Genomic DNA, 13220 nt, shown 5'->3' on the forward strand with positions numbered 1-13220 from the left:
ATGATGAGATTTCTGTCATGCTTTGCCTCTCCTACAGGGCCAGTGATGGGATTTTTTTTTCCTGGAAATCTTATTACTGAATGCACTGTCGTGGTCTCAGATGGAACTTTCAATCAGAAAGGCAATCAGAAGGTTTTCCATTTGTGAGTTTTCCTACAAAAAAGCTTTGCTAAATTCTCCAGTGTAGCCTCTAACTCACAGAGTGCCTTGCCCTGAACACTTATGTGGCCCCAGACAATGCCATGATCCATGTTCACAGCACCTCCCTGTCTCTAGGACTGGGATGTGCACCAGAAACTGGCTCAGTTCCCAATCTCTGTCCTGGTGCTGGATCTGCCATGGCAGCTCAGAACACCCTGGCACCTAGAGCAAGTGATGAGTTAAGAGTGGATTTGGTTATTCTTGTAGTGAGTTACAGAAATCAGTTTGATTTCACTGAAATCCCCAGGACAGCTTCTTTCCTACCTTAGAAGACTTCACTGATTAGTTCAGCTTTTTGCCAAAACTTTTATATTCAGTTATTCAAAAGCATTTTTGTTTTAATGCAGTTTAACTTAAATGTATTGGTTACTTCATGAATTTCAATAAAATCTTTATAATATATATCAAAGTGTATTAATGTATTAGTTGCCCACAGACTACAGTCATTAAACCAAGTCGTGCTGCAGCTAAAGCAAAGTCAATGTCACCATCTGATATACAGTCAAAATTGGGGGTGTTAAGAATTCTTTGTTTACAGAACAAGTGTTATTGAGGAACTTTATGTCAGTGGGTTGTTTTAACCAGCAATGCTTTAACAAAAATCATGTGAGGTTATTTATCAGCATGGTACAGTGAATCAGACACTCATAACTCCTGTGCTCCCATCATTGTCAAAATTCTGCAATCACTGTCAAGAATTGTTTCAAATATTCTCCTTTTTTTCTTGTTTTATTTTGTCTGTATGCAACTAATAAATAAATGATTTTGAAGAAACTACATTCCTCAAAAAACTATGAAATTATTCCGGCAGATTCACTTCTGCACTGCCCAGGTAAACCTGAAAGAAAAGCAATAACAAGAAAAGTATTTATAAAAATATATTTCACAAAGTAGGAAACAATACAGGAGTTTCTCTGAATACAATACATGGAGTAAATAAACGATAATATAGCTTCAAAACAAAGTAGAAAATTAAAATGATTTGCATGTAATACGTAGTTTTCTTATACAATTGCTACTTCTAAATGGCAAGTTTGCATTACAAATTGAGTATGCTTGCAGCTTCTAGTGTTCTTTCTCTGTGTGCAAGAGCCCTGGTGCATCACTATGAATATTATAGAAAAAAATGCTAATAACAGAAGCAGTAAAATTATGTACACACTGGTTCCTGCTCTAATACAGTGGAGAACTATAAGCATGTTTTTTTTTTTACTGTACTGTGTTATGTGTGGATTTCTAAAAGTCTATAGTTTAAATATTCACATGAACCAGTTTACTTCCAGCTGTTTGTGCTTTTATTAAAAACACCAGGTACTAGATTAATGAAGAAGATATAAAACTGTCAAAAGTTTTCTCTGGCAAAGTTTAATTCCTGCCAGCATTCTTTTAAAATTCAGCTACTGCAAATGGACAGGGAACTGCTTTAACCTGCAACAAATTTGTCATTTTTCTTTTCAAAATGTACATGTATGAAACATTCATTATATATAGAAAAAAAAATCTAACTGATATAATTTAGTTTTCTTCATAATCTTACTCTATAGATTATCAGTCTTAATAAATAAAAGCAGTAATGGACATCAATAAAATATTTATTTCAAAGATTAAACAAATAAATTCGATCTTTAGCAATAAAATCAGCAATTCTTTCATTTATGTAAGTCCATCCCATTTCACAGTTTTTCTTTCAGAAGACGAAGCACGGGGTTGATCCTTCTTCTAGAAAAAAAGATCCTTTTTTTGAAGCAAGGTTTTGCAGCCCTGCCTCTGAATCTCTACACATTAGTAGTATTTATTACCCATCACTGGAATGGATTAAGAACATGTGAATATTTTAAGGCTTGACACAATATTTAAAGATGATATTCAGTCTGTGGTTGAGTGGCCAACAATTACTGTATGTACAATGGATGGTCACTGCACAGTAGGAGCCAGTAGGAATTGGCAATGCTATTTCTGCTCAGCATTGCTAAGAAGACCAAGATATTGCTTTGAACATTTCTGTGGCAGGATCTTTGTTGGCAATGCAGAAACAAACCTTTAGCTTTAAACATACTGGGCAGGAGCTACTGTTCAACAGCAAATCCCTGCAAGTCCATTTCTTAAGAGAGCACCAATTTCTTTTTTGTTCTTTTCAATTCACTGAAGATAATCAAAGATCCAAATCTCCATCTTCAGAGTGGTCAAGTGAATATCAAATATCCAAAGACTTCTAGACACTCCACATACTTTACTTCACACTCCACAAGACTTAACCTCCTAACATATACTTTTTTTTTTTTGGTTCAACATTACAATGTAGTTGATTTTATAGATGACTGGCGCTAAACTTGCCTCTAAAACAAAAAGCCACATTAGTTTTAACTAACAGCAGTGGCCCTAGAATATTACATGATCATTAAGTCAACAGGGGAAAAGTTTGTAATCCACTGTCAAGTTTCTTTGTCACTTTCTCCGACTGAGTAAAGTTCTCCGAGTCTTTTAAAGCGAGGACCCCATTCACTGAGGTAGTCAAAATTCTGGTCTGAGTCTGATGTGGAGGATTCCAAGGAGCTGAGGGAACCAGCCGCTGATCCCTTCCCTTCATAGCCATAAATCTGGATAGAGTCATATGGCGGAGCTGTGGGATCATTATCAGCTTCATGAAGCCTTACATTAATAAATTCATCAACATCAACACCATTAGGAACAGGTGCAAGACCCTGCCTGGGCATAAACTGAAGATCAGGCTTAATATCCTTACGAGGCAAAAAGCCATTAATCCCATCCGGATTTTGCAAAGTTGCAATGTCAAACGCCTCCGTGTCTTCCTCTCCACCTCCTTCATCGTCGTAGCGAATGATGTTTTCCCTCACATCTTCATCATCCTTGATGATTAGAGGCTCATTCTTATGTCTTCTCAGTGTCACAAACAGCACCACAATGACTGCAAAAAGAGCATCACAAGCTGGTTAGGTGAAACATCCCCAATCCAAACACCACACGGTGAGTGCAGCTGGGGAAGGTGAGAGGTGGCTTTTTGTGGAGTTGGGAGTAATAAGGATGAGAAGCTGAAATACCTGTGACTTCAACCCCCTTCACTTGAAGGAGATTTGATCAGAAGCTGTGATTAGCCATCTAGTCTTTGATTATCAGGTCGTATTTACATCTGAAGCTCAATTTTATAGAAGCAATAGGATTTCCCATACTTCTAATTTTGAGCCTCAATTTTCCTTTTGGAAGTGAAGCCAGGCTATCGTAATTCACACGGTCTATAATGATCTACATTAGGGATGGTGTTTTCAAAAATTAGAGGGTGTTTTCCTGAAAACATAGCCTTAATGGGAGAAGGAAATCAGTGTTTTTTCTACTTGTTGCAAGACTCTTGTTATATAACTAAAAAGAGAATGAGTAAATAAGTGAGAAAGAAAGAGCTTAGCTCAATTTCAGAATTGTGGACAGATGCATAAAAAACTCTAAATGGGTTATGCTTGTTTTTGCAGCTTAATGCTGAAACCTCAGTTACTGATGTAAATCTCAGTCACAAAAGTGAAGCTGCAAAGTGTAGAAATAGGACTCTTCTTTCACTGTTCTATCCCTCACTTGCTTGATGTTGTATACAAATGTTGTATGTTTTATTAAAATTTACCACAGTGCTTATCTTGTAAAGCTTTAGTGTCTCTTGTGCCATTACAATCCAGAATAAACTCATACTAGAAATCTACAAATATAAATATATATAATGGAAAGAGATAAAGCTGTAAGAAAGCATCCAAAGGAGAGAGCCAGGGCTGGGGAGGAGGAGCAGCTGAGGGCACTGGGCTGGTTCAGCTGCAGCAGAGGAGGTGAGGGCAGAGACCCCAAGGCTGCAGGGACAGCTCCCATCTCTGCACCTGGGCCAGAGACATCACCCAGGGAAGGGCTGGAGCTGGGCCAGGGCAGGCTCAGGCAGGGAAAGGTTCTGCTCCCCCAGAGGGTGCTGGCACTGCCCAGGCTCCCCAGGGAATGGGCACAGCCCCGAGGCTGCCAGAGCTCCAGGAGCCTTTGGACAGCACTGCCAGGGGGGCACAGGGGGGATTGTTGGGGGGTCTGGGCAGGATCAATGATTGCTGTGTCTCTCTTCCAACCCAGGACATTTTATGACTGTTCATGATTTATACAAGGCTTAGCATTTATAACAGAACCATGCTCCATCAGGTATAGTCCATACTGTGTTCACCTTCCTGCTCAATGCCCTGATGTGATTTTCAGGTTCCCATCCCACACCCATTCATTCTGTAACTCGTGTGTGTGACTACTCCAGAACAGGACTTTGCTCCCTCTACTTCTTAGACATGAGGGATTCAGTCCTGGCAGCACTGTCAGTGCTGCTGCACGCTGTGCTGGACTGTGTGGTGTTGTGCTATTTAGGAGTTGAGCAGGAGCCTAGATCCCAATAAGCCTCTCTGGTGGAAAGGCCACTTGGGGAAACTCAGGCAAAGCAGTCACGCTCACACATCCACACACACCACATGGCTGGCTCAGCTAGGAGAGGCAGAAGATCAGTTCCAGCAGGGTTATTTCCAGGAGCCGAAGGGAGACCCAGAGTTAAGAGGGTAAGGCATCTGCTTGTCCCCACTTAAGTATGGGGTTCAGCAGCCTTGAGGTATGGGGGCAGAGCAAAGGGTGGGTAAGTCAGTATTCCATAGGGGAGATAGGGCCAGTCACAGGGTTCCAAAACCAAGGAAAAGAGACACCAATGGCCGGGACATTATGGGAACCAGGGCAAATCACATGTACAGAGCAGCATTGGGAAGTCCCTCTCTCAGGCTGGGCAGGTGACTACGTTCTGTCCTGCCCAGGCCAGACCCTGGGTGTGATGCTGGGCGGCTGCAGGGACTCCACAGGACCATCCCTCTCTCTGAGGGACCCCCAGAGCTCCCCCATCCCCGGGGCGGCGCTCACCGAGCAGCAGGATGATGCAGGCCAGGATGGCGATGAGGGCGCCCATGCTGAGCCCGATGGGCAGCACGTAGGCCTCCACGTTGCAGGACTGCACGATGCCGTCGCTGCTGCAGCCGCAGACGCGGATGGTCAGCGTGCCCGTGCTGCTCATGGGCGGCGAGCCGCTGTCGCTGATGACGATGGGCAGCAGGTACACCTCCTGCTTCTGCCGGCTGAACCCGCTGTGCTTGGCCAGGATGCTCAGGGTGTTGTCTGCAAAGGCAAAACCGGCAGTGTCTCAGCTCAAAGCCCTCCCAAAGTGTGCTCAGGAGACCTCCTGAGCGTCCCGTGATCTCCTCGTGCCAGCAGCACCTGCACAGGAGTGCCTGCCCTTTCTGTCCTGCTGCCTGAAGAAGTGCAATATATGCATTTTCTTGTGTCACATGGGGAGAATATCATGATGGCAATCCCTTATTTCTCCTTTGCATACATCACTACAGATACCTCCCCATCATGATTCACTACTTTTTTTTTGAATCACAGTCATAAAAATCCAGCCAGTAAAGCAAGAGAGAAACGAGATGTTAAAGTAACCCAAACTTAAAGCACAGTCACCAATTAACACAAATCTTCCTTGCCTTACAACCACAAACTGCACATTTTCCACTGTTATAAAAGATTGTTCCTTTTTGTATAAAGACAAAAGAAAAGCTAAATGCATTAAAAGTTGTGGGCCTAATTTTAGATGATTTAAACATTTATTTGACCTCAATGAAGAAGAGAGATCAAACCAGACTGTATCTCCCATGGAGGCAGACAGGAAATCAGTCTAGGACATTCTCACCTCTGCACACATATGCAGAAAGTTAATTTTAGAAATAAAAGAGGCATCTGACTTCATGGCATCCTACACAGCCCTAGAGTTACACAGTGAAATCTTTCAGAGTCACTCAGTTCTCAGTTCACCATCAAATGAATACAAGCTGATTTTTCTTAGGGTAATCATACAGATTTTAATTTGTATAGTTATAAAAATTACAGATTCTATGCAGTTATAAACACACAGAGATATCAATAATCTTGTATGTGACATAGTGCTCCAGTATAACCATAATTAGGGGCATATCAAATATGCAAAAAATTCTGATTTCTTTATATACCTAAATATTCCCTGACTTTTAACTGCTTAATTCTGTGGAACAAAATAATAATTCAATATTAGAAATTATACTAACAGAGGGCACATTGACTTGCACTAGTTTGCTGTTTGTGTTTTGTTTAATAAAAAGATTCAGAGGCATAGAGAAGAGGAATGTGTGTGTGTATGTGTGTGTGTGTGTGTGTGTGAGTGCTGCTGTGGGATCTAATGACAACTTAAAAATAAAGCTTGTTTGGAAGAAGGAGTTGAGGTTTGTTTTCCTGATGCATCATGAACAAAAGAAAGCCTCCTGATATTTTATGCTCTGAAATGGACATGTGCAATGCTAAATGTCATTCCATGGAAGGAACAAAACACTGGGAGTGCCCACATAACAATAGGTTTCTCCTGAAGATCAGGTCCCTTCCCACCCAAACATTCTGTGTTTCTATAGTTTTCTACCCCCTCCACAGAAGAATCACCTACCAATCATATTTACTTGGCCTGGAGAGGCTCTTCCCATAATTTATATTGCAGATGATGTAACCATTCCAGCATTTTTCATACATTTAGGTTATGCAACACGTGAAGGTTAATCTAAAAATTAACTCCTCCATAAAGCAGAATAAATATGGTCACTTTGCAGAACAAAAAGTATTTCTAATGATTTTTTTTCCCCCACAGGAAACCTGAGGTTTTAGCCATTCCAGTTGGAAACAGTCACATCAAAACTGATGGCACCCTGGAGCTAAATAAATAGTCTAGTTCTTCCTTGTGCCCTTTTTAAAATGAAAGGAGGCATATGTGTTTACTGAAGACAAATTTCAGGTATAAGCTCTTAAGAATTCTGACAACTCAAATAGGACCAGAGCCCCTGGATGGCCCCCAGTGTCACATGTGCCAGTGGTGCTGCAGTGAGAAGGCCACGTGTGTTTGAAGTCAATAATTAACACACGTTTGGAAGTGAACAAACCCTGCACTCCTCCTTGGCTGGGTGTGCCACAGGTGTTAACACATGTGTGCAAGTTAAACCACTTCCAGTGCCACCCTTGTTCTCTGTAGGGGAAAAAAGGGAAAAGTTATGTTGGGAAAATAATCCTGGAGCTCAGTTTCCCTGAATATGGGTGTGTGGAGCTTTACCAAAGTAAGAGTGACTACATGATGTGTAAAAGTTCCTTTTTTGATCTTTTGGATTCATTTCCCTCTTGGCACGCCTCCCTGTTTTCAAATACTGGAAAATAAATTCATCTGTCCATTGTCATCCTCCTGCAAAATTAAGAATATCCCAGGATAAGATGTAACCTTAATCCTTTTGCCTTAACCTTTCAAAAGAAAGAAAGGAACTATGTGGTGCTCAATTTCCAGCTCTTTCTTTGAGACAAATCCCACTCTGAGGTGTCACATCTGTAGTCATTTATTCTAAACTCCAGAGACTTTTACAGTTCTATTACACAGTGCTCTAAAATCTGATACAGCCTGTTCCTTCCTGTGAACCTGCTGCAGTCCTTCTCTGCCCAAGCTGGAGCACAGGATTGATGTGCTGAGCCCAACAGCCCTGCACTTTACAGATATGCAAAAGAGGGAAGGCACCTGCTTTAGGAAGGAACAAAAAAAGAGAAGCTGCATTTGTTGGGAACAGCTTCAGATCCCTTCCATCCTCCTGAGACTCTCACTGCCATCCTGTCTGCTGCAGAAAATTCTAATAAGCCAAAACCAGAGTATAACCAAGTAAAAAGGAAGGATGTACTCTAAAGAGACAAACAGAAGGGGGCAGAAAAAGTGAGAGGGAGGAGAGATAGAAAAAATAAAGAGCTCATCAGTAAATCTTCCACAGCTTTGCTGAGTATAAGGAATCACCTGGTACCACTAATGGTTATCAATTCAAGTTTAGAAGTAATGCGGAAAAGCAAAAGGGGTGCAAGATATTTGGGATATTAACTGTTAGTTAAGTGCAAAATAAGCTGCAATGGCTGGACAGAACTATTCAGAAGAGATGTCAAACAGGGAGAAGAGAATAAATTTCTTTTCTTACAGATGGCCTGTTTGGTTTGGTTTTTTGTTGGTTGGAGGTTTGTTTGTTTTTTGTTAGAAACCATATTTGACTAAAAGTGAACATGTTATGCCTGGAAAGAAAAGAAACTGACAAGCAGAAAATAGAAAAAGCAAAATGAAATGACCGAATTGCTTTGCCAACGGGTGGCAAGTCCTCCATTTGACTTAGGAATTTTGCTTAGCAATAAATTCTTTCCCCTTCATTGCTACGTCTTAAAATAAATATACCTTGGTATTGCTGGAGATGCAGCTCTTGAGTGAAGAACAATGACTCCCTAGTTGACATTTTAGTTGGTTCCTAGAACTTGAAGATAAATCCTAGCAGCTGATCAGCAATAAACTCAGTTTATCTGATTTGCTTTCTCCTTTCTGTGGACGTTCCCCTCTCCTAGAGCCAACAAAACAGCAGGAATCTCCTCCAGGAACAACCTCCAGCACTGCTGCATGAATTAACTTGGCTCAGCAGGAGAGGGGACAATTGCCTTCCCTCATCTTCCCCATTGACCCACTGATCCTTCGCTGCATTGGTTGGTTATTTATTCACAGTACCTTCAGCAAAACAAGGAAAAACATGTGCAGAAAACCCCCCAAAGCTCTCCCCTCACAGAGCTCTGAGCTGTCTGCCCCAGGCAGAGACACTGAGTGTGCTCCTCCAGCCAGTGAGGCACAGCCAGGAGGGGCTTTGACATCCCCCAGCAGAACGAGCCTCCAGGAATTCTGTACCCGTCTCTGTGGGGAAGAGGCTGGAGAAGCCCATGGGAATGCCTGAGCCCTGTGAAATGCCCTCTCCCGGCTCCCAGGATGGAGCAGGAGCTGCATCATGTCCTGCAGGCTTCAGGAATGGTGTAGGATCTTAATAAGTGTCATAGTATCGGTGTCAGGTCAGAGAAACACAGCTCTGGGCACACACAACCACAGCGCAGAACTGGAGCTCACTCCTGCCTTTTTTACACATAAAAAATCCTGGTGGCTCAGCTCCCAGGCTGACTCTCAGTCTCTGGAATTTTATAAGCAGGATGTTGAAATAACCATGAAAGAGACTGTTTTGGGAATATCTCCCTCCCAGCTGGAACAAAGAATGACAATGCAGGTCTTTAAAAGATGCCCAGTGTGGTTTCTAGACAAAGGTAGTTTGCATAACCACAACAATTACCACAGGACCAACTGCTTTCTGCAGATTCCCCAACTGTTCCCAAATCTCCCAGAGCTCTTTTGAGGCTCTTGGATGAAAGATTTTGAGAAAATGTAAATGCAATCATTTTAATGCAAAGCTACTTCTGGATTTTCTGGACACAAGTGACTTCAATCGACAGCATCGACAGCAATCAGGATGTGAAATTAGCAGGCAGGAGTCAACCCCTTCATCTCCCACTTTGTGCAAGAAGGCATCCTGCAATTTTAAGCCAGACAATAAAATAACAGAAGTAAAAATCAGAAGCAGTGAGTTTGCATCTAAATGTCATTTTCTCTGCACACATTATTGCAATTCTTTAATTCCCTTGCAGTCTCTAATATGTTGAGATCAGTGAAGTTCCCTGCTGTGCCACCCTACACCTACAGAACTCTGCCTTTCTTTTTTTATCCCTTTTTTAATGTTCTCAGAAAGATCAAATAATTAATGGTATTAAGGACTTTGTGGTAGAAGTTGTTATCTATGCTGGATATATTACTTATGTGAGGAAAGAATTTTAATTGGAAACTCTACAGCTGGAAACAGCAGAATGACAGAAATATATGTTTCTTCCTGTTTATTAGAGCTGTCTGTGTACATTTTTAAATCCCAGATTCTCTCTAACACAGTTCTTTGAGACAAGTAGAAGGGCAGCAGGAATATCCTTACTGTGACACTCCCTGCTTTTTTTGATAAGGAAAAGACATTCATTCATCTCCAATCTCTATTCAAAACCAGCATCTATTTTTAAATAAAACCCCCAAACTTGAAATAATGGAGCAATTGAATTATTATCATCAGGGTTTCAGTGGAAACTAGCAAAATACAGGCAGGAAACCAGAGCCCATGACATTTGAAGGAAATGTGAGCTCTAGAACACTTAGCAACCAGCTGCAAAGGCACTAGAAGAGAACATTCAAGAGAATGCTGATGCCAGTTCAGCTTTGCATGCCCATTAATAACCCTGATTAATATGCATATGCCTCTTGTGATAATTAATATTCACTAGTGGAGACCTTACAATGTCAAACACAGATTTTTAAAAGATCGTTTCTAACATTGGTATTTTTGGTTTTTTTTCAGAATTCAAACCTAATGGCAGAGAAATGGTGGATGACAAGAAGATTCCAATCCCCTTTTTAGAGCCTGAGAATAAAACTGCCAAGAGACACAGAGATGTTTCAAAAAGTCACTGTATAAGTCACTATGACTATTAGTCTTTTTTGAATATTTTCTCAGTCATACTTTCTATGAAAAGATTTACAAATAACACTTTTTTAGATTGGTAGGACTGCACTGCAGAAATAAACCCAGAGAATGCAGCCCTGACAAGTCACTGCCCACAGTCCCACACGTGCTGACTCCCTTGTTTCAAAATTTCTCTTTTTTCCTTTTTGCAGTTTCAAAATCCCTGGGAAAGAATAGTCCCGATCTCCTTTCTGATCCACCACAAGAACCAAAAGCGACAACTCCAAGCACACCCTCATCCACATTCACCTTGTAAAAAGCCACTGCTCACAAACAGGCCCTGAGCTGAAAACTGGTTTATTTGTTTCAGGCTCCACTTGAGTACAAGTTGGAAACATCAGTGTCCTGCTTCCAAAAGAATGAAATTAAAATGCTTCACGAGAAACACTCATGTAACACAGGGGGTTTTTTATTCTTCTGCCTTAGGCTGAAACACATTTTAAAGGAATATTTGATTAAAAGGGCACAACTGTAAGCTTGTATGTTATAAATTTGGCAATAGTTAGTAGCTGAAAAAAATAACCTATTTGTTCATTAGAACTGCTGTAACAATTCTGTTTCGTGATTAAACTTGGTATTTTCAACATGGCTGTATTTATAAAAATACACTTTTATGATTATATATATATACACACAACTGTGTCGTGTATATTTACAGCTGTACCAGGCCTTCCTTGATGACTCTCCAAAAAAATCCTCTTGAGCAGCAGTTTACAAGAAAAAGGACCCTTTGCCTAATCTGTAGAGTAAAGGCATAAATGTTCTATTCAAACAGAAGGCTTACAAAATCATCTGAAAATAAAGAGAGGCCGTTTTTACAGTGTATTTTTCCTGATTTATGATGGCCAAACCACATGGGCATTGAAGCATCCACTGGTATCCAAAACTGACCTGCTTTTCATGAATGTCAAAAATCTGAGATGTCTTCAAAAAAGCAGATTGATGACTGCTATCAAATTTGATAGCAGACACCAGGTTCAGAAGAAAAAACCTTTTGTCATAAAAATTCAGCTGATTGATCAAATTCTCTTTTCTGACTCATAGCAAGTTGCATTCCAAACTGGCATATTTAATGGAAATTCATAAAGCATTTCTACGACAAATTAACAAACAGTAGAAGGATTTTGGGTTTTTTATAGACCTGGAGTTTCTGCAATCTCACCAATAAGAACACAAGGAAAGAAAAAGTATTTCATGTGAGAAAATGTATTGGTAGAAAAATAATTGGAAAATGTCACATATTTTGTATCTTTGATTATTTTCTCCTCTTTACCAGTTGGCTTAAATAATAACAGTTTATGCCAGAACTGAGCAGCTGAATCAACTAATGAATAAAAAACCCTAAACACATTTCCATGTAGTCCTTTGCAGAAATAGAAAGTACTGCTGGGAATTTTGAACCATGAGCAAAGTAATATTTAATCGTGTATACATCATTCTCATATGTTAAAATTTCTTGGAAAGGGGAATAATTATGTTAGTACTACTGTGTAATACAGAACTTGTAGTAAATAAATTCTTGACAGAAGGAAAAAAAAAAAGGCAGACAAATTAACAGCAAAGTGGTGATGAATAAGCATTTCCTCCTACCTTTTCCTTTGAAAATGTGAACTTTAGATAATAGTCTGTATAATTTCTAGTTCTATTCCTTTGGAAAAGTCTGAACTTTAGATAATTGTCTCTTAAGTATTCTAAAACTTTCCTTTGACCTTTAGGCCAGCAGAGCTATAATCAAACATAACTATATGGTCCCTTGCAGTCTAGCAGCAACTCTCGTATTTTGTACCTTGCTTTTTTAACTCCTTGAAGAAAGGACAGAAAATCTCTGCTGAAGATATAATGATGTAGAAGCACATATTGAGTCTGAAATAATACCAGTTTTATTGCTAATGGAGTAGAGAAATAATTAGGACATGGTACATCTCTCTCTCTCTCTTTTTAATTTACAGACACACAGAGCAAGTCAAAGCAGGAAATTTTGGGTTCTGGGTCTGTTTAAGCTCCACCTTGTCTGAACTGCACCCAACACACCTGACTGAATCTCACTGACTCTGGTTTGTCCATTCATCTCTTCCAAAGCCCTGGTGTCCCTTAGGACTGACACTCCCATAATGGGAAGCAAATCCAGGCCAGTGAGGGTGTGAGATGTGTTCAAACAGCACTGCCTCTTGCCTCTCCTTTTTCTCTCCTGTACTCGAGCAGCCAGTCACAAAGTTGTTTACTAATCATGCCACTGCTTTGACATGCTTTAATTTATTTGGATCACATCAGTACATGGCACATGCATTGAATGGTACAACTGTAAAGTGTAAGAATTAATGCAGGTTGCCAAGCTCTGGTTTAGAAAGAGAGATGAAATGGCTGTCAAATGTGCTCAGCATTAAAAATACATTATTAACACAGCAATTTGCATAGACTGATGGATCATTTTTGAAATCTACATATTCTAGTTAATTCTATTCTCTTGTTATTTTAACCAAAAAAGTTTCAGAAAGTGATACAGTGTTT

The 13220-nt window shown here is 40.3% G+C and overlaps 1 protein-coding gene across 1 annotated transcript in view; it reads right to left on the reverse strand.

The window, feature by feature from the left end:
• Window positions 1–1138: 1138 nt before the first annotated feature.
• Window positions 1139–13220, reverse strand: part of CDH8 (cadherin 8) — a 139583-nt gene continuing 127501 nt past the window's right edge. The window contains exons 10-11 of the mRNA XM_083870007.1: window positions 5125–5376; window positions 1139–3127 (exon numbers count right to left, since the gene is read on the reverse strand). Of these exons, the coding sequence (XP_083726133.1) occupies window positions 2634–3127; window positions 5125–5376 (746 nt within the window). The 3' untranslated portion in view covers window positions 1139–2633. The remainder of the gene's footprint in view (window positions 3128–5124; window positions 5377–13220) is intronic.

The sequence above is a fragment of the Zosterops lateralis genome, assembly GCF_965231275.1.
Source record: "Zosterops lateralis genome assembly, chromosome: 12".
In the NCBI taxonomy this organism is placed as follows: Eukaryota; Metazoa; Chordata; class Aves; order Passeriformes; family Zosteropidae; genus Zosterops; species Zosterops lateralis.